We start from the raw sequence: 21,885 nt of genomic DNA on the forward strand, positions 1-21,885 counted from the left end.
CAGAGGTGGATAAGTTTCTATCAATATTTCCTGATTTCGATGATAATTTCATGGTTTAATGTTATAAAATATGTTTGATTTATTTCAGCTGTCAGTACTGTTATTGTTGCAGTCATTCCAGTCACAATTGTAATTGGTATTATTGTGTTTGCAATTGTAATTTGTTGCTGTTGCAAACATAAGAAACCCAATAAAAAAGGTAATTACTTTTATGTGCCCACATTTTCATGTGAGAAATTTCCAATCAATAGAAACAGCTAACACAAAATGATGCAATTGATATTCAGATAAGTTGATATACAATATTTAATAGAATACAATATCAATAAACCATTGTTTTATCCAATTTTTTGTTAGTAAAAATACTAACTTCTTCAGGGATAAAGAACTAAATCCCAGGAGTTAGTATTTTTACTAAAGAAACGTTTGATAAAACAATGTTTTTTTGATATTGTCAAGTGTGGATCCAGACATAAAATGTCTTTTTTGATTTTTTTTTTGCTTGTTCTCTGTCCATTTCTTGCAAAATATAGGCATATCTGTTGCATGGCAACTGTTTGTTCACTCTCAAATTGTGAGTGTCAATTGTTGACTTGACTTGAATTGAGTAGAAATAGCCAATAGTATCATTGCTGTCTGTTGTTCTGTTTGTCGTCATAGCAAGATTAGTCATTGACTCATTTTCAACTTTTTTATACTCTAAACCAGTTGATGGATTTGAAGAAAATTTGGTTTGTTGAGAGGTTGATGTTTTTTTCAGATTTATTCACATTTAAGCCATCTACTTTACTTGTACTGTCTTCAGTAGCCCAGTAGACGCAGAAAAGTAGGACGTTAAACCCTCATTTCATTTTTATACACCCACAAGGGAATGTGGTTATATTTTGGTGTCCCCCCTTTCCGTCCGTTCATTCGTCGTCCACAACATTTTGTGAACAATCTAGATTGTTTTGAAATTGATATATGTTGTGTACATTAGTGAGATGAAGAATCGTATTTAATTTCAATAATTTCCATTAATTTCTTCTGGAGTTACAGGCCTCGAAATGTTTTAAAAAAAGCTGCCTGTCGACCTGTTGCAAGCGATAGGTAGCTTTTCTTCATACCTGTCACTTCAGTAAATAACCTGTCACTCTCAATTATCAAAGACTAATCCATACATGTAGATACACACACACACTCTTAAATTGTTTAGGTCTTGACGTACATTCCTCCATATAAATATCGTAATATGAAACCATTTTATTTCTTCGACATCGGAATGCTTAAAAGTACTTTAAAGTCGGCGAATCTGCTTTGGCTCAGCGCTTCAAAGATTCGTACAATTCTATCATCCGTATCCACGTCAATTCCGCCAAGTATCATGGTACCAAACTTGCGTACTAAATCGATTACTTAGCCGTTGAGGTGTAGAATTGAGATTTTAAAATATCATTAATACATTGAATATCAAAACACGAATCACACCTGTGTATGGTACCGTATTTACATGTACCGCATGCGGAGGACAGGTAATGCCCCCTGGAATTCCTTTCTCACATATCCTGTCTATATTTACGCTACAAATTATATTTATATATTAAATATATTTCCGACCTAATTAATTTGATTTGGTCAAATTGTCTTATGAATTATTCATAGCCTTTATTTATGGAAATTGTTTTAAACTTTTTAAATGATTAAATACACCAGGCAATGAGCCGTGTGCATTTCCATTCCAGCCACCACTATATTTACTGTGGTGCCGTTATGGTAGAATTGTTTCAGATGACATGGGGGGGTGTATTAAATGAATTTAGATATAACATTCACAATGCTATAAACTAGTGTTAAACAGATGAAAGCAAGCTTAGATGGTGTGAAATTCATTGTTATAAAATTGTCTACTTCCAAACTGTGTGAGTAACTGTAGCCTACGACAGAGTGAAATGTTAACAGTGCAAATGGCGGCTTTTCGCTGTATTTCTGTGCTTAATTCTTGCATTTAGAAACAAATAATTAAATGTACATGACGTGGACATGAGTATTGTGGTCTAAAGTCAATTTACTCAACATGAAGTAAAATTTAATCCACCTATCGCAAGCGATAGGTAGTTTTACTTGCTACCTCTCAGCAAAAAAAAATCGCCTGTCAGCGACAAGTAGACAGACAAACATTTCGATCCATGAGTTATGGCCCTTGCTTCACTTTGTTGAACCATATGAATGCTCGAATGACGAAAGTTCAGTCCTTCATGTTTAAGTGGAGCTTTTGCTCCTGCTCCTCTCGACGCACAACGGCTTTTCTTCGAAGGAGTTATTAAAGACTCCTGCAAATTAGCTAAATCGTTCTCCTAAATATTGAGATTAATAAATTACTGCATATATTCAAGGTATCAGGAGCTTTTTATGGCTCCTGCACAATTTTATAAACGTGAAGAACTGAAAGTTATCATCTGATCTGTATGAAATTTATATGCATCATTTAGATTAGTGAAACAAAGAATCCTTTTAAATTTCAGCAATTTCCGTTGATTACTTCTGCAGTTATGGCCCTTGTTTCACTTTGTTGCTATTTGTGAATGCTCCAATGACAAAAGTTATCATCCAATGATTCCAATCTGTATGAAATTCATACGCATCATGTAAATTAGTGAAACAAAGAATGCTATTGAAATTCAGCAATTTCCAATAATTAATTCTAGAGTTGTCACCCCTGTTTAACTTTGTTGAACCATTGTGAACACTCAAATGACGAAAGCTATCATCTTATCTGTATGAAATTTATATGCATCATTATAAATTAGTGAAATGAAGAAACCTATTGAATTTTGGCAATTTCCACTATTTACTTCTAGAGTTATAGCCCTTGTTTAATTTTGAACTATGGAATGATCAAAGTTATTAAGCCTGTCGAATTTCAACAATTTCTGTAAATTACTTTTAGAGTTAAGGCCCTTGTTTCAGTTTGTAGAACCTTGTGAACCCTCAGATGACGAAAATTTTATTCTGATCTGTATGAAATTGTCTTGTAATTGCCCCCAATTACCTACAAAAGAATAAATATGCGACAACCCTTGTCGACTGCTAGGATGATTAAGCTGCTGTGGGTGTATGTTTCATTGCCTGGCAACCTATCTTTTAAACATTAGTTGTGATTCCAAATTGAATCCATACAGATATCAAATGCTGCCTGCCCCAAAACATCTGCCAATCCCCATGTAACGAGAATAAATATTAATATAAATTGTAAATTACATGATAATACACATCGTGCCATATTCTGGTTGAGGCACCTGTTATAAGAACAGGTACAAATAGTGTGACGAATTAAACCTTGCCACTGAGAATTTTAAATGCATATTATGTTTATATCATTTAAAATATGAAGGTATTTATTGATCGATCTGTCTAGCCCATCTTCAGTGTCTTTTTCACACGACGACGGGGATTGAAATCATCGACAAATTGTCCTGTTGTTCACTGTCATCTTTAGTCCATAAAATTTAAAAACATTTTCCCAGTTTCAAGAATATTAGTAAATAATTAATAATTAATTCAGGATGTAGTGACAATTTAATGGCAAAGTTACAATTTAAGCGATACTGATCATTTTTAACAATTCTTCCAAATTATTTATATTGTTAATGATTTCACGCTCTACTGACGTTGGTTGCACTAACTGATGCAGATCAAAGAAAACTGGCAGTTTGACCTAAATAGTGAAGGGTAGTCTCAATAGTGCCGTTTTCTTAATTAGTCAATCTTACTAGTGATCAGTTCAGATTAACTCAAGTTTGTTGTTTGGAGTCAAAATTTGCTTCATAGCACACTGTATGGTGTGGACGCTCTAGCTAAATCCATGATGTTAGAAGTTTCGTATACTAAACGTTAGTGTGGGGCAGAACTTTATAAAAACCAAACAAATTCTAATGGTTTTCTGATAATTACTTAATGAGTTGTTACTCTTAATCAGATTTTAATGTATTATAAATGTTTCATTACCGTAAAAAAGTAAAAATATGTGACAACTCTTGTTGACTGCCCGGAAGATATAGCTGCTGTGGGCGTATGTTTCGTTGCCTGGCAACCTATCTTTAAATCATGTTTGTGTTATTACTCGCGCTTTTTTTTTTTTAACATACTGATGCAAATAAGCCCTCGGTCTTGACTGGCATATACGGACGACATGGAACCCATGTAATGAGGTTTAACACCCTAATTATCTGCACCAAACATGTTAATGAAGACAGGGCTTATTATAAAATATTTTATATATTGTAGCGCCGATGATGAACCATATCTGTTATGTTGATTATTATTATTTTTTAGCTTATGTGAGTGTTAGTTCTTCGTCCAGTTCAGAAGATCCTGGAGTACAAATTCCTCATGGAATAAAATCTGAAAATCCTCGAGTATCAGACAGTGGAAGCTTTGATTTAACTTCAGATCCTTTATCACCATCTGTTAGTCCACCTACATACCCTTCCATATCTGGTCCCAGCATGTCTCAATCCAACACCAGCTCGAAAACAGATTTGTCACTTGAAAGTCATATCAATTCAGATCCAGGTATGATTTCATTCACTTCGAAATGTATTTATAGTTACTATGGTTTCTGTATAACAGTTGCTATGGTTTCTGTATTTATAGTTGCTAGTCTTTCTAAATTTACATTTGCTAGGGTTTCTGTATTTACAGTTCCTGTATTTACAGTTACTATGGACTCTGTATTTACAGTTGCTTGATGATTCAGTTGCTTGGTCATTGTACTTGATAATCCAGTTATTTGGTCAAGGTACTTGATGATCCAGTAATTTGATAATTTGGGTACTTGATCATCCAGTTCATTGATCATCCAGTTAAATCTAGATTTATTAAAATATATTAAAATTTCATATTTCAGAATTAAACCCCATTCTATCACGTGAAGGTGAAGAACATGAGGAAGGTAATATTATTGTTAAACTTAACTAGCCAATCAGAGGCTGACATATATTTTGTTGTGCATGTGGTTGCTAAATTGAATTGAAAAAGAAGATGTTCCAGGTGGGGAGTGGGACATTACTGCATTAATTGACCATCAGATCTCTTGATTGATTGAAGGCAGTTAAAATTTACCAGTATTAACTGACTGTGAAATTGGCCATCTGCCTGGAGAACTTATCTGTCAGTCAATTTACAGAAATACAATTTCGTAGAATTTAACCTAAGAACACAATAGATACAGTTAAATTTTGAGGTTTTTACCTGATATTACTGACAAATTACCATGGTTTTTTAATAAGGAATATCTTGCTCCTTTTGGGACTAACATTGTTCACTATTATTTCAATAATTCGCTTGTGCATAGGGCTGTTTAGCAGTGGGAGGAAACTGGAGAATCTGGGGAAAACCATGATGTTGGACAGGTGACTCTGCTCCTTGTCACATACAAGCGGGGAATTGAAACCACAGTACTTGACTCAATGACAAACCTTATGATCTAAAGTGCATGTGTTAAACCATTGAACACCCCTCTCCCCCCTACTGACATCGAAGAAGGACCTTGCAATGTAACGATAGAGAAAAAAACATGATAGGCTTTCATAAAAATAACTGAATTATCTTAAAAGACTTTAATCCTTTTGTTTGCTGATTTTTACGATCTGGTATTGTTTTGTAGATATTAATCATGATGCATCAGGCAGGAGGAAAGAACCAATGGAACATGCAGGTAAGACTACAATCGAGTTGTGGGTATCAAATAGAGTGGATGGCTGAATGGTTAAGATCTTTCATTGAGTCAAGTGGCATGGTTTCGAATTCTCGCTTGTGACAAGGAGTAGGGTCACCTGTCCAACTTTGTGGGTTTTCTCTGGATCCTCCAGTTTCCTCCCACTGCTAAAGCCCCCTATGCACTAGCAAATTATTGAAATAAAAGTGAGCCACATGTTAGTCCTGAATTGACCTAGTTTGTGTCAAGTGGACGTTAAACCCCATTTCACTCTATCTCGTGGGTATCAATCAAAAAAAAATTCAACCATTAGCACTTACACTAGTCTAAAAACTAGGTAAAGTAAACAATGTATTCATTGATTTTTTGTGTTGCTTGCAAGGCAGCCGCATTTGCTCAGATAGTAAGACTGTGGTTCTGGGTATTTGAAATAATACTTCCGGTATTGAGTCAATTGAGTATTCCGTCATGCTGTATAATCCGGTATATTGTATCGGTCCTGTATGAGTCCACTATACATCATTGAGGATATTTTTATACAAAAGTAATTAATATAAGATATAATAATATGTGAACTATTTATATTATTCTATGAAATAATTAATATAAACTACAATAAAATGTGAAATATTTTTATATTATCATCTAGAAGTAGTTGATGAAACAGAGGTGAAACATATTTTGACCCTAGAGCCATGGAAACAAGACGAGAATCCATCACCAGGAAATAGAAAGGTTAAGGAATTAGAATTGGATGAAGAAACAATACCTAAAGTAATAGATGGGCTAGATGGACCAGATGGACCAGATGGACCATCTGGTGGCCGACAAGCTGTGAATGGAGGACACGGAATGTTAAACAGACGGCAAGAAAATGGTTGGCAAGATGAGAATCGGCCACAAGAGAATAAAAACAAAGAATTAGAATTAGATGAAATAAAGCACCCCATGTTTGAGAACACAGAAATAATACCTAAAAAAATAGATAAGCCAGATGAAACATTTGGTGGCCGACATGGAATGTTGAACAGGCAGCAAGAAAATGGTCGTCAACCAGAACAAGTGTTTCCCCCTACCCGTGATTCTGGAGTGGAAGGCAGTAATGATCTACTTTCATTACTACCATCACATCCAAGTCCGGCTGATTATTTTGTTACTGATAATGAGGGTAAGTATATATGTAGAAATAAAATAAAGGCTTTGTTAGGTCAGTGAACTCCTTGAATGAGATGTGGTATCAGATGTTATGACATAACTGGGTAGTTGTATTCACTCCAGAACAAATAAATCCTTTCCTCAATTCATAAAAATTACTAAGGGAGCTTGAAAGATCCAAAGTATCTTGCCATGATATACAAAATGATAATGTCAGATCTCTCAATAAAATAATTCTGTCAGATCTCTCAATAGAATAATTCTGTAAGATCTCTTAATAAGATAATTTTGTTAGATCTGTCACTAAAATAATAGAATAATTCTGTCACATCTCTTTCTAAAATAATAGAATAATTCTGTCAGATCTGTCACTAAAATAATCCTGTCAGATTTTTTATTGAAATAACCCTGTCATATCTGTCAGTGAAATAATAATCCTGCCAAATCCTCCTTAATAAGATGATAGAATAATTCTGTCAGATCTCTCAATAAAATAATATAATAATTCTGTCAGATGATCTGACTCGGATCTCTCAATAAAATGATAGTGCCGCTGCCCGGGCAAAATTTCCCTCATAGCACACTGTATGGCGTATGCCCGTCTTCATTAGACCAGCATAGGAGCAGAACAGTAGGACGTTAAACCCCATTTCATTTCATTTACACATGTGAGACATTTCTGTAAAGATATGTTACTTGTATAAAAGCCCCACACACCTTAATTCTATTACCATTCTTGTACTTTTTCACTAATCCTCAGACTCTGTGTCTTTATATATCTGTATGAAAGCTGACAGTAAATAATGTTATTTATGATTATCCAGACGTTCTGAATGTTTATCACTATATGTCTAAAAATCATTAACTAATAAACATTAATTACATTCTTTCATCTTGTTCAGAGAAAATGTTCTGGGTATGATATAGATCCATAAGCGCTGGACACACTAACTGAATCACTCACCGAATCAAAGCCGCCGAAATTCGCCTAGTGTGTCCAGTGTTGTTTGACCAAATTTCTATTCGCCAAAATCAAACATGTTTAATTTATTCAACTGAATTTTCATTCGCTGTGTTTATATTTGCCTTGTTTGTCTGCTTCACACCAAGGCATCCACTTGATGGTAGAATTCATGAGCCAATCACCACTGATGTCGAGAAGTCACATGATTTTTTGAAGACATTGTCACTGCCTTGTTTAATCATTTGACGTGAAAGGTGATGAAATCGACTGGGGAATTGAGCAGAGAATTAGTTGATTGATTGGCTAGTGTGTCTGCCGCTATAAATAACTACTGACCAATTGTGGTCATACCTACTGTCTAGATGATCTGCCCATGTAATTGTTATCGTTCCCACTGTCTAGATGATCTGTTCATGCTAATCATAGTCGTACCATCTGTCTAGATGATCTGTCCATGTTAATCGGTGGTACCCATTGTTTAGATGATCTGTCCATGGTCATACCCACTGCCTACATGTAAATGATCTGTCCATATCAATAAAGTTTATATTTTAATCATTCCCAGCTTATGTGCGAAAGCGAATTATTGAAATAAAATTGGACCATGTATTAATCCCAAACTGACCTCTCTCTCTCTCTCTCTCTCCCTCTCAAAATTTTTAGATTTTTACAACTATTCTGGTTATTTAAGAACTGATTAATGAGAGCAAATAATTCTAGCTTATACATTATAGACTCTTTGTCTCTTACAGAAACCGGTTTTCCAGAAACTAACCATCATTTAAATCACACACAAATGCCCAGTAGTGAAATGACGAAAATGTTGAAAACAAATCCAGAACCATTATACCCAGGTAAAGTCAAATTAACATTTCTTAGATCTTTACATCATTCCACCAGCCTACATTCATTCCACCATTTATCATGGTTGTCTGTCATTTCACCCTTTATTGTGGTTGTCTGTCATTACACCCTTTATCATAGTTGTCATTCCACTGTTTGTTTTGGTTGCCTGTCATTCCACCCTTTATCATGGCTGTATGGCATTCCACTAGTTATCATAGTTGTCTGTCATTCCACCAGCCTGCAGTCATTCCACCATTTATCATGGTTGCCTGTCATTCCACTGTCTATCATGGTTGTATGTCATTCCACTTTTTATCATGGTTGTCTGTCATTCCACCGTTTATTTTGGTTGTCTTCCACCTCTTTTTTTTTTAAAAAATAGGTTCGTCTGTCTGTCCGTCCGTCCGTCTGTCTGTCCATCACACTTTTTGGGACACAATAACTCTCTGTCTAATTGAGCTAGAATGTTCAAACTTGGTGTAGGTGTTTATTATTTCAATGCCTTGATGCAGTTCGAAGATGGGCATTTTTTGCTTATGGTAGCATAGATAAGCAATTTGATTGGTTAATGCTTTGGGACCTGATAACTTTAGTTCTAATTAAAAGGGAGAGTGAGGACACTTGGTGTATAGCTTTATTATATCAATACCTTGACTTAAGTCTCGATAATGAGCATTTTCTGCTTAGGGTAAGCAGAGCGATAAGCAATTTGATTGGCCGAGACTTTGGAACACATTAACTCCTTTTCTAATTGAGCTAGAATGTTCAAACTTGGTGTAGGTGTTTATTAGGTTAATGTCTTGATGGAGTTCGAAGATGAGCATTTTGTGCTTAGGTTAAGTCGAGACTTTAGAACACAATAACTCTCATTCTAGTTGAGTTAGAATGTTCACACTTGGCATAGGTGGCTATTAGGTGAATGCCTTGATGGAGTTTGAAGATGAGAATTTTTTGCTTAGAGTAAGCAGGGATAAGCAATTTGATTGGTTGATGCTTTGGGACACGATAACTTTAGTTCTAATTAAGTGAGAGTGAGGACACTTGGTGTATAGCTTTATTATATCATTACCTTGACTAAGTTTGATAATGAGTATTTTCTGCTGTCATGTCATGGCTGAGTTCAATTATTAACATTGGTCGATGCTTTGGGACAAGATAACTTTGATTCTATCTGATAGATAGTGCTGAAACTTAGTGTATAATTTGATTGCTCGATACTTTTGGAAAAATAAATGTGCGATTAATTAATGTGTCATCTATTTATTTTGGGATTTCAGCGGGGGACATCAGCCTCACTGTTGGCTTGTTTTTTTTGGGTTGTCTATATATTAATCTACCAGCCTGCAGTCAATCGACTGTTTATTACGAAAATTGTTTGCATATCTCATTTTATACAGGTCACAATTCTATGGAATGCAATTACTGCTTATTGCTGAGCAACGTTTCAACTAGTCATTATCAAGCAATGATAAAATATGAAAATATGATAAGCCAATATATACATGTACACAACAATAATTAGTTAATGCTGACCAACCAGAGATACCCCTTAATTACATGTACCTAAAGGGAATCTAATTTAATTAAGGATTATAAAGTTTAATGCTAATAATAATAATAATGATAATAATAATTTTAATACATTTATAAAGCGCACACATTCAATAAGACCAATTTACCTGAAAATTAACAGAAATTGATTAATTGATTAATGGATAACTTGTTATGGAGTATATACAATGATTTATTAGGTTTTAATAATGACAAACGATCAAAGAAGATGAAATTTGATAAAATGCTATTAATGACCACTTTACCTGACTAGGGAAGCCTAGTCGAAATGTCACTCAGTAATAAGCAGTACTTGTATTCCATAGAATTGTCACCTGTATACTCTAGTCCAATTACTAAATGGCATTGAAACAATATGTCTCATTATACGCCCACATTTTCATGTGGACGTATTTTGTCGTAGCCCCTGTCCGTCCGGATGTCCGTCCGTCCGTCCACAATTTGTTTGTGGACTCTCTACAGCACAGGTCACAATTCTTGTCCGATTTTTACGAAACTTGAAATATAGGTTTATCCCCAAAAGATCTTGGCTGCTTTCGATATTGGCATGTATCGAATCGAAACTTCATGGATTATGGCCCCTGTTTGTACGAAAAATCACGTTTTTAGCTTGTGGACCCTATAGAGGTCACAATTTTTATCCGATTTTGTTGAAACTTGAAATGTAAGTTTATAACCCAAAAATCTCGGTTCCTTTCTATATTCGCGCATATCGGACTGTAACTTCCTGAATTATGGCCCCTGATTGTACGAAAAATCGCGTTTTTAGCTTGTGGACCCTATAGTGGTCACAATTTTTATCCGATTTTGTTGAAACTTGAAATGTAAGTTTATAACCCAAAAATCTCGGTTCCTTTCGATATTCGCGCATATTGGACTGGAACTTCCTGAATTATGGCCCCTGATTTAAAAAAATGTATTATTATATCACCGTTACACCCTAAGGACGACTGAGTTCGAATTTCGTGAAAATCGGCCCAAAATTGACAGACAAAATGGCTGCCGTTCGTTCTCAAATAGCGTAAAAATGTGGTATATCAAGGTTGTGGACCCTATAGATGGCACAATTTTTATCCGATTTTGTTGAAACTTGATATGTAAGTTTATAACCCAAAGATCTCGGTTCCTTTCGATATTCGCGCATATCGGACAGTAACTTCCTGAATTATGGCCCCTGATTGTACGAAAAATCGCCTTTTTATACGCCCACATTTTCGTGTGGACGTATTATGCCGTCGCCCCTGTCCGTCCGTCCGTCCGTCCACAATTGTTTGTGGACCCTCTACAGGTCACAATTCTTATCTGATTTTGACGAAACTTGAAATATAGGTTTATCTCCAAAAGATCTCGGCTGCTTTTATATATTCGCATGTATCGGATCAAAACTTCATGGATTATGGCCCCTGCTTGTGGACCCTATAGAGGTCACAATTTTTATCCGATTTTGTTGAAACTTGAAATATAAGTTTATAACCCAAAGATCTCGGTTCCTTTCGATATTCGCGCATATCGGACCGTAACTTCCTGAATTATGGCCCCTGATTGTACGAAAAATCGCGTTTTTAGCTTGTGGACCCAATAGAGGTCATAATTTTTATCCGATTTAAAAAAACGTATTATTATATCACTGTTACACCCTAAAAACAGCTGAGGTCGAATTTCATGAAAATCGGCCCAAAATGTACAGACAAAATGGCCGCCGTTCGTTCTCAAATAGCCTAAAAATATGGTATATCAAGGTTGTGGACCCTATAGAGATCACAATTTTTATCCGATTTTGTTGCAACTTGAAATGTAACTTTATAACCCAAAGTTCTCGGTTCCTTTCGATATTCGCGCATATCGGACCTTAACTTCCTGAATTATGGTCCCTGATTGTACGAAGAATCGCGTTTTTAGCTTGTGGACCCTAAAGGTCATAATTTTTATGAGATTTAAAAAAACGTATTATTATGTCACCGTTACACCCTAAGGACGACTGAGTTCGAATTTCGTGAAAATTGGCCCAAAATTGACAGACAAAATGGCCGCCGTTCGTTCTCAAATAGCGTAAAAATATGGTTGTGGACCCTATAGAGGTCACAGTTTTGATCCGATTTTGATGAAACTTGAAATACATATTTATAACCCAAAGATCTTGGTTCCTTTCGATATACGCACATTTTGGAACATAACTTCCTGAATTATGGCCCTTGATTGTACGAAAAGTCGCGTTTTTAGGATGTGATCCCTCTAGATGTCACAATTTTTATCCGATTTTAAAAAACATTTGAATATATCCCTGTCAAACCCTTATGATGGTTGAGTCCGAATTTCGTACAAATCGGACCAAAACTGCCGAACAAAATGGCTGCCCCTCGTACGCAAATATTGTAAATATATTGTATATCAAGGTTTTGGACCCTCTAGAGAGTGGACACAATTTTGATCCGATTTTGATGTAACTTGAAATACATGTTTATAACCCAAAGATCTTGGTTCCTTTCAATATTCATGCATATCAGATTGTAACTTCCTGAATTATGGCCCTTGATTGTACGAAAAAATCACTTCTTTTTTTGAGCTTGTTCTCTGTCCATCTCTTGCAAAATGTGGGCGTATCTTGCATGGCAACCGCTTGTTTTAATAATCAATTTGCTGCCCTGCCCTGCCCTGCCCTGCCTTGCCCTGCCCTGCCCTGCCCTGTTTGTGTAAGAAATGACTGTCTTGTTATATTATAGCCAGAGATATTGTTTTATATCATATATTTATGTCATATACATCAACTCAATCTAAAACGTTTTCTTTTTTCAGATTATTTAAAAGAATAGAATAAGAAGAAATGTTATCAAGAACTATTTTTTATGATCTTCTTTTTCTTAAATCTTAGGCTCAAAGTCTATACAGTACATTATAGATGTTTTCCAGTGGAATAAACATAACAAAAGTAAAACGGAAGGCAATATTATATCAATGTAACCCAGGTATCGCTTAATCTTGCATATTTAGCCCTAATTTGTTTCACATTCATTCAATCTCGCCCCAAATCATATAATTTATACTTGTGTCCAGTGTAAAGTCGATCATTTAATATATAAGCGTTTAATTTCTTAAACAGCAGTCAGGAAATTAAACTCTTGTAAATTGTAAAAATGAATTGATATTGAATGAATGTGAAAGAAATTAAGGGTAAAAAAGAAAGATTAGACAATACCCACGTTACAGTGTAATCAGGGTACTGGAGCCACATTACAACTACAATGTGATAGGGGATTGGTCTATAAATAATTCCAAATAACTTACATTTTTTGATTTCTGTAAGTTTGTTAATCAGCAATAATTAGGCCATTGAAGACTAGAAAAATACTAATAACTGAACTATGTCAATTATTAATAATCTTTTTAAACCGTCTTCATTAGCCCAGTAGGAGCAGAACAGTAGGACGTTAAACCCCATTTCATTTCATATCTTTTTAAAATCTATTACTTGGAAAGATGGAATCTGTCACAGTCATTTTCAAGCACAGATTAATTAATGTCTGACATATTGTTATGTGTATCTATACTCTTCAAAAAAAAGTAGGGGATATTCAAATGCAAATACCTATGCAGGTTGTGATATGATAAATGGTCATGACACTTGACATGCTTTGAGAGAATGTTCACAGATGAAGAACTTATCGCCCCAACAGAACCACTGAGCTGCATGTGCGACACGCAATAGCGCCATACACTGGGAGGGGTTCATTGTCAAATTTGACACTTCAAGGAAAGGGTGCTGGTTTATCCTATCCATGTTTGCTTTCCTATCGGTTCTTGCATAAGATTTACTGTTTTGCGTATCTTTGCTTTAGTGTGTTACGTTTAATTTGATCGGGAGACGTGTTTGTCGACGTCAATAGACAACACTGCAAGAATTGGCCGTGGCACTGCAAGAGGAGTGGGTCAGATTGCCCCAAATCGTGATTGGATGTTTGATTAGGAGCATGCCACGACGAATTGCTGAATGTCTGAGGATTGGTGGAGCAATTACTCATTATTAAGACAAAAATCAAAAACGTCCATTTTCAATTTTGACAGTGTATCTCTTTGCGAGTGAAATGGGGCCGTCAGATAAGCCGCCCATATGAACTGTTTATGTTCATGTGTAGGCAATTGGCCTGTTATTAACATACACTGATTACCTCTAATAAAAACAGCAGTGCATTGTTGCAGTTTTGTATTGTTTCTGAATATCCCCTACTTTTTTTGAAGAGTATATAATCAATATTTCCAGAGCTATATATATCTGTTATGTTATGTTTGTTAAATTATATTTCTTTCATTCATGTATTAAAATTATTTATCTGAGTATTTACAAACCCTATGATAAAGGTTACAATAATACATAATTATTTGTTACACAGAATTGTTAAATTAAATGATATATAGTTAAAGATGCATTATGTAAGAACTAAAGATGCCTAATGTAGATCTTTCGTTTGGCCTCAAATGTTAAATAAATCATTAGTTAGACATTTATTCATATGCCAAACCCATAATCAACTCTCTAGACCATCTAATGGCTTAAATTTCAACAGAGTTTCATGCGATTGGCAGTAAATGATTTAATTTAAAAATGGATAATAAACAATCTATGTCAAAACTTCAAACAGTAAAGTAATTTGAATGAAGTTTTCAGTATATTAATTTTGAATTATCTATTTTAAAATTATTATAGCAAGAACTATCAGCTCTTTATCTCAATCTTACATAATGAAATCTTTAAGTATTACAAACCCTGTGATAAAGTTAAACTATTACACAGTTATTTGTTATACTGAATTATTAAATGATATACAATGTATAGTTAAAGTCTCTCATGGTCATTTGAACGAAAAGTTGAATCTCTAAAAGGAATTTCGGTCTGAAAATGATATATAGGATATAGTCAATGCAAGCCAGCTCTCAATATAGGGAGCCACTGTGGCTAAACAGGTGAGATGCTGGCTCGCTAGTCTGAGGGATTCGCGGGTTCGCTCCCAGTGTTGGCCGAGAAAGTTTATCTGGATTTTCCGACGTGGTTTCCCCATGTCAGTGCTGCACAAGATGGAGGGCTTGACAAGGACAGCTGTCTAGTTGTTCGGATGGGACAAAAAAACAAGGTCCCGTGTATACATTAGCATGCATGTAAAAGATGACTGCAAATTTAGATATAGTAAGAAAAATGTGAATTATGATCAGCTACTTTAATAAGAAGCTGTTTTTTTGCTATTGAAGTTTGAATTGAATAAAAGAATATTTTAAAATAGAATAAATTGGAGAAAATTATAAATATTTTATATGTTTTTATAAATATTTATAGAGATATTTTATAGAAATGTTTATAGTAACTAATGTATTTATATGAATATGATATGACCAGGGAGGTTGATTGTTTACCAGAATATCGTCAGATATAAAAATGTTTTTTATATATATATCTGACAATAGTTGAAGGTTTATATATAATATATCTCTTTAAATTTGTATTTAAATTTGTATATATATATAAATATATATATATATCTGTTATACTAATTTTGAACAAAAGGGGGTAGGGTCCCTTGTCCAAACTCAGGTTGTTATTGTTCTTAGCGTTTTACGTCAACTTCCACCGCAGGTGATATCGCAGACAAATTGTCTTATTTTCATTTTTTTATTATCTTAGCACATGCACAGGGATCTTTCCTGTGGGAGGAAACTGAAGTAAACCCACGAGGTTGAGAAGGCACCCCTTTGCTTCCACTGCTAAATACCCCTATGCATAAGCAAATTATTGAAATAAAATTGAACCATATCATATATTAGTCTTGAAATAACCTAGTTTGTGTCAAGTGGACGTTAAACCCCATTTCTCTCTATCTCTGTGTTTTGTTTTGTATATATCTTTCTAGTCATAACAAGATACATTTTCCACATTCATTTCACAAGACTATGTTAGTTTGTAATAATAGCCAAAATAAATGCCAGGATTAAAATTAAATACAGAGTTTCTCAGAAATAGGACCCAACATGCTAGAATTAGAATTAAATACAGAGTTTATCAGAAATAGAACCCAACATGCTAGAATTAAAGTTAAATACACAGTTTTTTCACACGCTAGAATTAGAATTAAATACAGAGTTTATCAGAAATAGTACCTAACCTGCTAGAATTAAAGTTAAATACAGAGTTAGTAGAAAACGCTTCAAGGTGTTCTTAAAACTTACGAATGACGACCTGTCGGAAGTATTTTACCTGCACTTGATCGCTGTAGTATAGGCCTACCTTCCACTGTTTCGCGGTAAGGGCATGTTCCAAGTTCACCTAATAGACATTCTCTTCAATAATAATAATAATAATAATAAGCGGTGAATATGTTATGTATCAAATTTTTAAAAAATCTTATAAATTCTGCTAGCATATATTTTTTTTTTTTTTAAATTTTGATAAAATAAATGACAAGTTTTTTTTTCTTATCAATGCTGCCGATAAAATTAAACAGGCGAACAGCGTTAATAACACTCTTTAAATTTCAATAAACTTATATTTTCATACAGTACGGTATTAAAAAATTGCCGTCGTCAATTGTTCCGGACGGCAATTTATGCTGTTGACATTTTTGGCTAATTGCCAGAACTGTATGTGACTATTTGTTTTTGCCCACAATGGAATGAAACTCGCAATTTTTGGGTCAGATTAAGGCTTTTAGATTTAAGTTTCTCGTACCCTTCAAAGTTTCAAGCCTGAGCGGGGGGGTCCAGACCCCCTGCCCCCCCCCCCTCTGGAACTGCGCCTGCTATTATAGCAAGAAAGGCCAGCTCATTACCTAAATCTTACATTATGCATCTTTAATAAAGGTGGAGGTGGGCTGATAATGAAGCATACACACCCAAACCCGACACCAAAAAGAATCCTGGATCTCCTTATGATGTTTAACCAAAGAATATTATGTATATTAACTACTTCATTCCTGGTATTTTATATATTAATTTGTTGAACATTTGTTAATTAATAAGATCATGTTATTTTAATCTGAGGGTTTGATATTTCTTATGAATTGGAAAAGTCAAATTTGAAACCAAATTTGAATAATATGCCCACAATAAATTAATGAAAAATGGGAATGTGTTCTGGTAATATTATTAATCTTAAAAAGTCGAGTTGGCTCACTAATGAGAAGGTCTTGGGTTTGCTCCAAGTATTGTCCGAGAAAGTTTCGCTGGATTTCCCTGCATGGTTTCCCCCTTGTCAGTGGTGCAGGACATTATCTAGTCATTTGGATGAGAGATGCTAGGTTGTAAGTGCTCTTTGGCGTGCACATAAAAGAACCTTTGGCAGTTGCATAGCACACTGTATGGTGTAGTAAACATGTCTTCATTATCCCAGTCACTGCTGAAAAGTAGGATGTTAAACCTGATTTAATTTTATTTGGGTATTAATATTCATTTTGAGCCTTGTTATAAAACAGACTAGTATTTTGATAATAAAGATATTTTGATTAAAATTGATATTTTATTTCTGGTAGTTTGAACATTTTACAATGAATGTGTATCTTTTCTGGATCTCAACTTCTATGAATATATTTGTTATTCATCTTTTAACTGTTAATGATTTTCATTTTATGGTGTAACTATTGTATAGTTTTATGTATATATTATTGCACATATATAAATTATTAAACAATTTATAGCTTAATGCACAAATCATACACTCAAGTTATGTGATCAAATCACAGATTTGTTCATGTGTGGTTTTTATTCTAGGGCTTTATCGAAGGTTAATCAAGTGATTGGCAGACTTACACTGCCTAACAACCCAGTTAATATTATTACCATTATCCATAGAATTAGAAAATGACTTCACAAAAATTCATCTTCACAATGTTAAGATTACCAATGACTACGATACTACATTAGCTATTGTTTCATATTGCCATCACCCTGTCTGTTCGTTTAAGCAATATTCCTACAATTACTCCTAGAGATTCTGCCTTTGTTTGTATTATTGAAGTCACATTAATGATTTTATTAAGATTCAGCCGAGATATGTATTTATTTTGAATGTTTTCCATGGCTTCTTGTCAATTATATGCTTAGTGAGTAGGACCAGACCAGGGTTGGGTCAAGAAAGTCCATCAGAAATTTCAGCATGGTTCTCCCATCGCCAGTGATGCAGAACAGATTGCCTGGCAAGGAACAGCGACAAGTCTTTCAGATCTGACGTAAAACAGGATCCTGTGAATACCATTGACAGCACATTAAAGATTCGATGGTAGTTGTAAATTGAAATAGAAGGCTGTAGCATAGCTGCCCTGATAAAATTGCCCACATAGCACACTGTATATAACATATGTCTGTCTTCATTAACCCAGTTGTTGATGAAAAGTAGGATGTTAAACTCCATTTCATTTCATTTCAACTGAGTTGTATAGTAAATGAGCTTTTTATCGGGACACTTTGGATGCCTAGTAGATTTAATACAAAATAAATAAATAATGTTTACATATACGGTCCATGAATTTACAACGAAATGTACAAGCCATGATTTTACACAGAAACTAATCATATTAGATGTTTTTTAGAACAAATATTTCCAGCTTTTATTTGGACAAGAATGTCCAACATTCATATGTCCCAATATGCCTCATGTTAAATGTTGTCTATATGATTTTTATACGCCCACATTTTCATGTGGACGTATATTGTCGTCGCCCATGTCCTTCCGTCAGTCCGTCGACAATTGTTTGTGAACAGTCCACAGCTCACAATTTTTATCTGATTTCAACGAAACTTGAAATATAGGTTTATATCACCCTAAGATCTCGGTTCCTTTCGATATTGGCATGTATCGGACTGTAATTTTTATCCGATTTGGTTTAAACTTGAAATGTATGCTTATAACCCAAAGATCTCGGTTCCTTTCGATATTCGCGCATATCGGAATGTAACTTCCTGAATAATGGCCACTGATTGTACGAAAAATCATGTTTTTTAGCTTGTGGACCCTACAGAGGTCATAATTTTTATCCGATTTAAAAACCATATTATTATACCGTTACACCCCAAGGACGACTGAGTTCGAATTTCGTGAAAATCGGACCAAAACTGACAGACAAAATGGCCGCCCTTCGTTCTCAAATAGCGTAAAAATATGATATATCAAGGTTGTGAACCCTATAGAGGTCACAATTTTTATCCGATTTTGTTCAAACTTAGTTTATAACACAAAGATCTCGGTTCCTTTCGATATTCGCGCATATCAGACCGTAACTTCCTGAATTATGGCCCCTGATTGTACGAAAAATCGCATTTTTAGCTTGTGGACCCTATACGGGTCATAATGTTTATCCGATTTTAAAAGACGTATTATTATATCACTGTTACACCCTAAGGACGGCTGAGTTCGTATTTCGTGAAAATCGGCCCAAAACTTACAGACAAAATGGCCGACCCTTGTTCTCAAATAGCGTAAAAATATGGTATATCAAGGTTGTGGACCCTATATAGAGGTCACAATTTTTATACGCCCACATAGAAATGTGGTCGTATATTGCCGTCGCCCCCGTCCATCCGTCTGTCGGTCGGTCCGTCGTCCACAATTTCTTGTGAACACTCTACAGACTACATTTATCATCTGATTGTTTTGAAATTGATATATGTTGTTTGCATTAGTGAGATGAAGAAGCCTATTTAATTTCAATAACTTCCGTTAATTTCGTCTGGAGTTATGGCCCTTGTTTCACTTTGTTGCACATTGTGAACGCTCTAATGACAAAAGTTATCAACCGATCTGTATGAAATTTATATGCATCATTTAAATTAGTAAAACAAAGAAGCCTATTGAATTTCAGCAATTTCCGTTAATTACATCTAGAGTTATGGCCCTTGTTTCACTTTGTTGAATCTTGTGAACGCTCTAATGACAACAGTAATCATCCGATCTGTTTGAAATTGGTATGCATCATTTAAATTAGTGAAATGAAGAATCCTATTGAATTTCAGCAATTTCCTTTAATTATGCCGTGAGTTATGGCCCTTGTTTCAATTTGTTATACCTTGTTTATGCTCTAACGACAAAAGTTATTATCCGATCTGTATGAAATTTATATGCATCATTTAGAGTAGTAAAACAAAGAAGCTTATTGAATTTCAGCAATTTCTGTTAATTACATCTAGAGTTATGGCCCTTGTTTCACTTTGTTGAATCTTTTGAACGCTCTAATGCCAACAGTTATCAACTGATCTGTTTGAAATTGATATGCATCATTTAAAGATGCCTATTGAATTTCAACAATTTCTGTTAATTACACCATGAGTAATGGCCCTTTTTTCACTTTGTTGTACCTTGTGAATGCTTTAACGACAAAAGTTATTATCCGATCTGTATGAAATTTATAGGTATCGTTTAAATTAGTAAAACGAACAAGCCTATTGATTGAGTTTCAGCAAATTTCCGTTAATTACATCTAGAGTTATGGCCCTTGTTTCACATTGTTGAAATTAGTAAAACGAACAAGCCTATTGATTGAGTTTCAGCAAATTTCCGTTAATTACATCTAGAGTTATGGCCCTTGTTTCACATTGTTGAATCTTGTGAACGCTTGAACGACAAAAGTTATCATCCAATCTTTATGAAATTCATATGCATCATTTAAATTAGTGAAATGAAAAAGCCTATTGAATGTCAGCAATTTCTTTCAATTACCTCTAGAGTTATGGCCCTTGTTTTACTTTGTTGAACCTTGTGAACGTTCGAACAACAAAAGTTATCATCCGATCTGTATGAAATTGATATGAATTATTTGAATTAGTAAAACGAAAAAGTCTGTCGAATTTCAACAATTTCTGTAGATTACTTCCAGAGTTACAGCCCTTGTTTTAGTTTTTAGAACCTTGTGAACCCTCAAACGACGAAAATTATGTCATCTGTATGAAATTGTCTATTAAATGCCCCCTAATTACCTACAAAAGAATAAATATACGACAACTCTTGTCGACCGCTCGGACGATTTAGCTGCTGTGGGCGTATGTTTAGTTGCCTGGCAACCTATCTTTATCCGATTTTGTTGAAACTTGAAATGTAAGTTTAGAACCCAAAGATCTCGGTTCCTTTCGATATTTGCGCATATCGAATTGTAATTTCCTGAATTATGGCCCTTGATTGTAGGAAAAATCACTTTCTTTTTAGCTTGTTCTCTATCCATCTCGCGTAAATGTGGCGTATCCTGCCTGGCAGCCGCTGGTCTGTACTGGTAAATGTTGTCTATATGATTTTCTGTATTGGTAAATGCTGTCTATATGTTTTTCTGTACTGGTAAATGTTGTCTATATGGTTTTTTGCACCTGTACTGGTAAATAAAGACTGATCTATTCTACTGCTAAATGCTGATTATATAATTTCTTGTAAATGCTATTTTATTCTATATCATATATCATTTCTATCTTCTTATATAAAATATATATTTTATACTTTGATGTGTTATTTCTGAAGGGGGACACGGTGGCTAAGTGGGTAAGATGCTGGCTTGCTAGCCTAGAGGTCGGGTGTTCGATCCCAGCATCGGCTGAGAAAGTTCATCCAGATTTTCCGGCATGGTTCCCCCTTATCAGTAATGCAGAACGGAGGGTCTGTCAAGGACAGCTGTCTAGTCGTTCATATCGTACGAAAAAC

General features: G+C 34.7%; 1 protein-coding gene across 2 annotated transcripts in view; it reads left to right on the forward strand.

The window, feature by feature from the left end:
* Window positions 1-21,683, forward strand: part of LOC126830933 (uncharacterized) — a 35,519-nt gene extending 13,836 nt beyond the window's left edge. Inside the window, exons 7-13 of one of the 2 annotated variants that reach the window (XM_050561453.2) lie at window positions 89-199; window positions 4,312-4,551; window positions 4,886-4,930; window positions 5,645-5,695; window positions 6,345-6,863; window positions 8,567-8,668; window positions 13,026-21,683. In XM_050561453.2, the coding sequence (XP_050417410.2) occupies window positions 89-199; window positions 4,312-4,551; window positions 4,886-4,930; window positions 5,645-5,695; window positions 6,345-6,863; window positions 8,567-8,668; window positions 13,026-13,042 (1,085 nt within the window). In that variant the 3' untranslated portion in view covers window positions 13,043-21,683. The remainder of the gene's footprint in view (window positions 1-88; window positions 200-4,311; window positions 4,552-4,885; window positions 4,931-5,644; window positions 5,696-6,344; window positions 6,864-8,566; window positions 8,669-13,025) is intronic. The other variant, XM_050561454.2, reaches the window with a different exon arrangement.
* Window positions 21,684-21,885: the final 202 nt, after the last annotated feature.

Source organism: Patella vulgata, chromosome 8 (genome assembly GCF_932274485.2).
Source record: "Patella vulgata chromosome 8, xgPatVulg1.2, whole genome shotgun sequence".
NCBI lineage: Eukaryota > Metazoa > Mollusca > Gastropoda > Patellidae > Patella > Patella vulgata.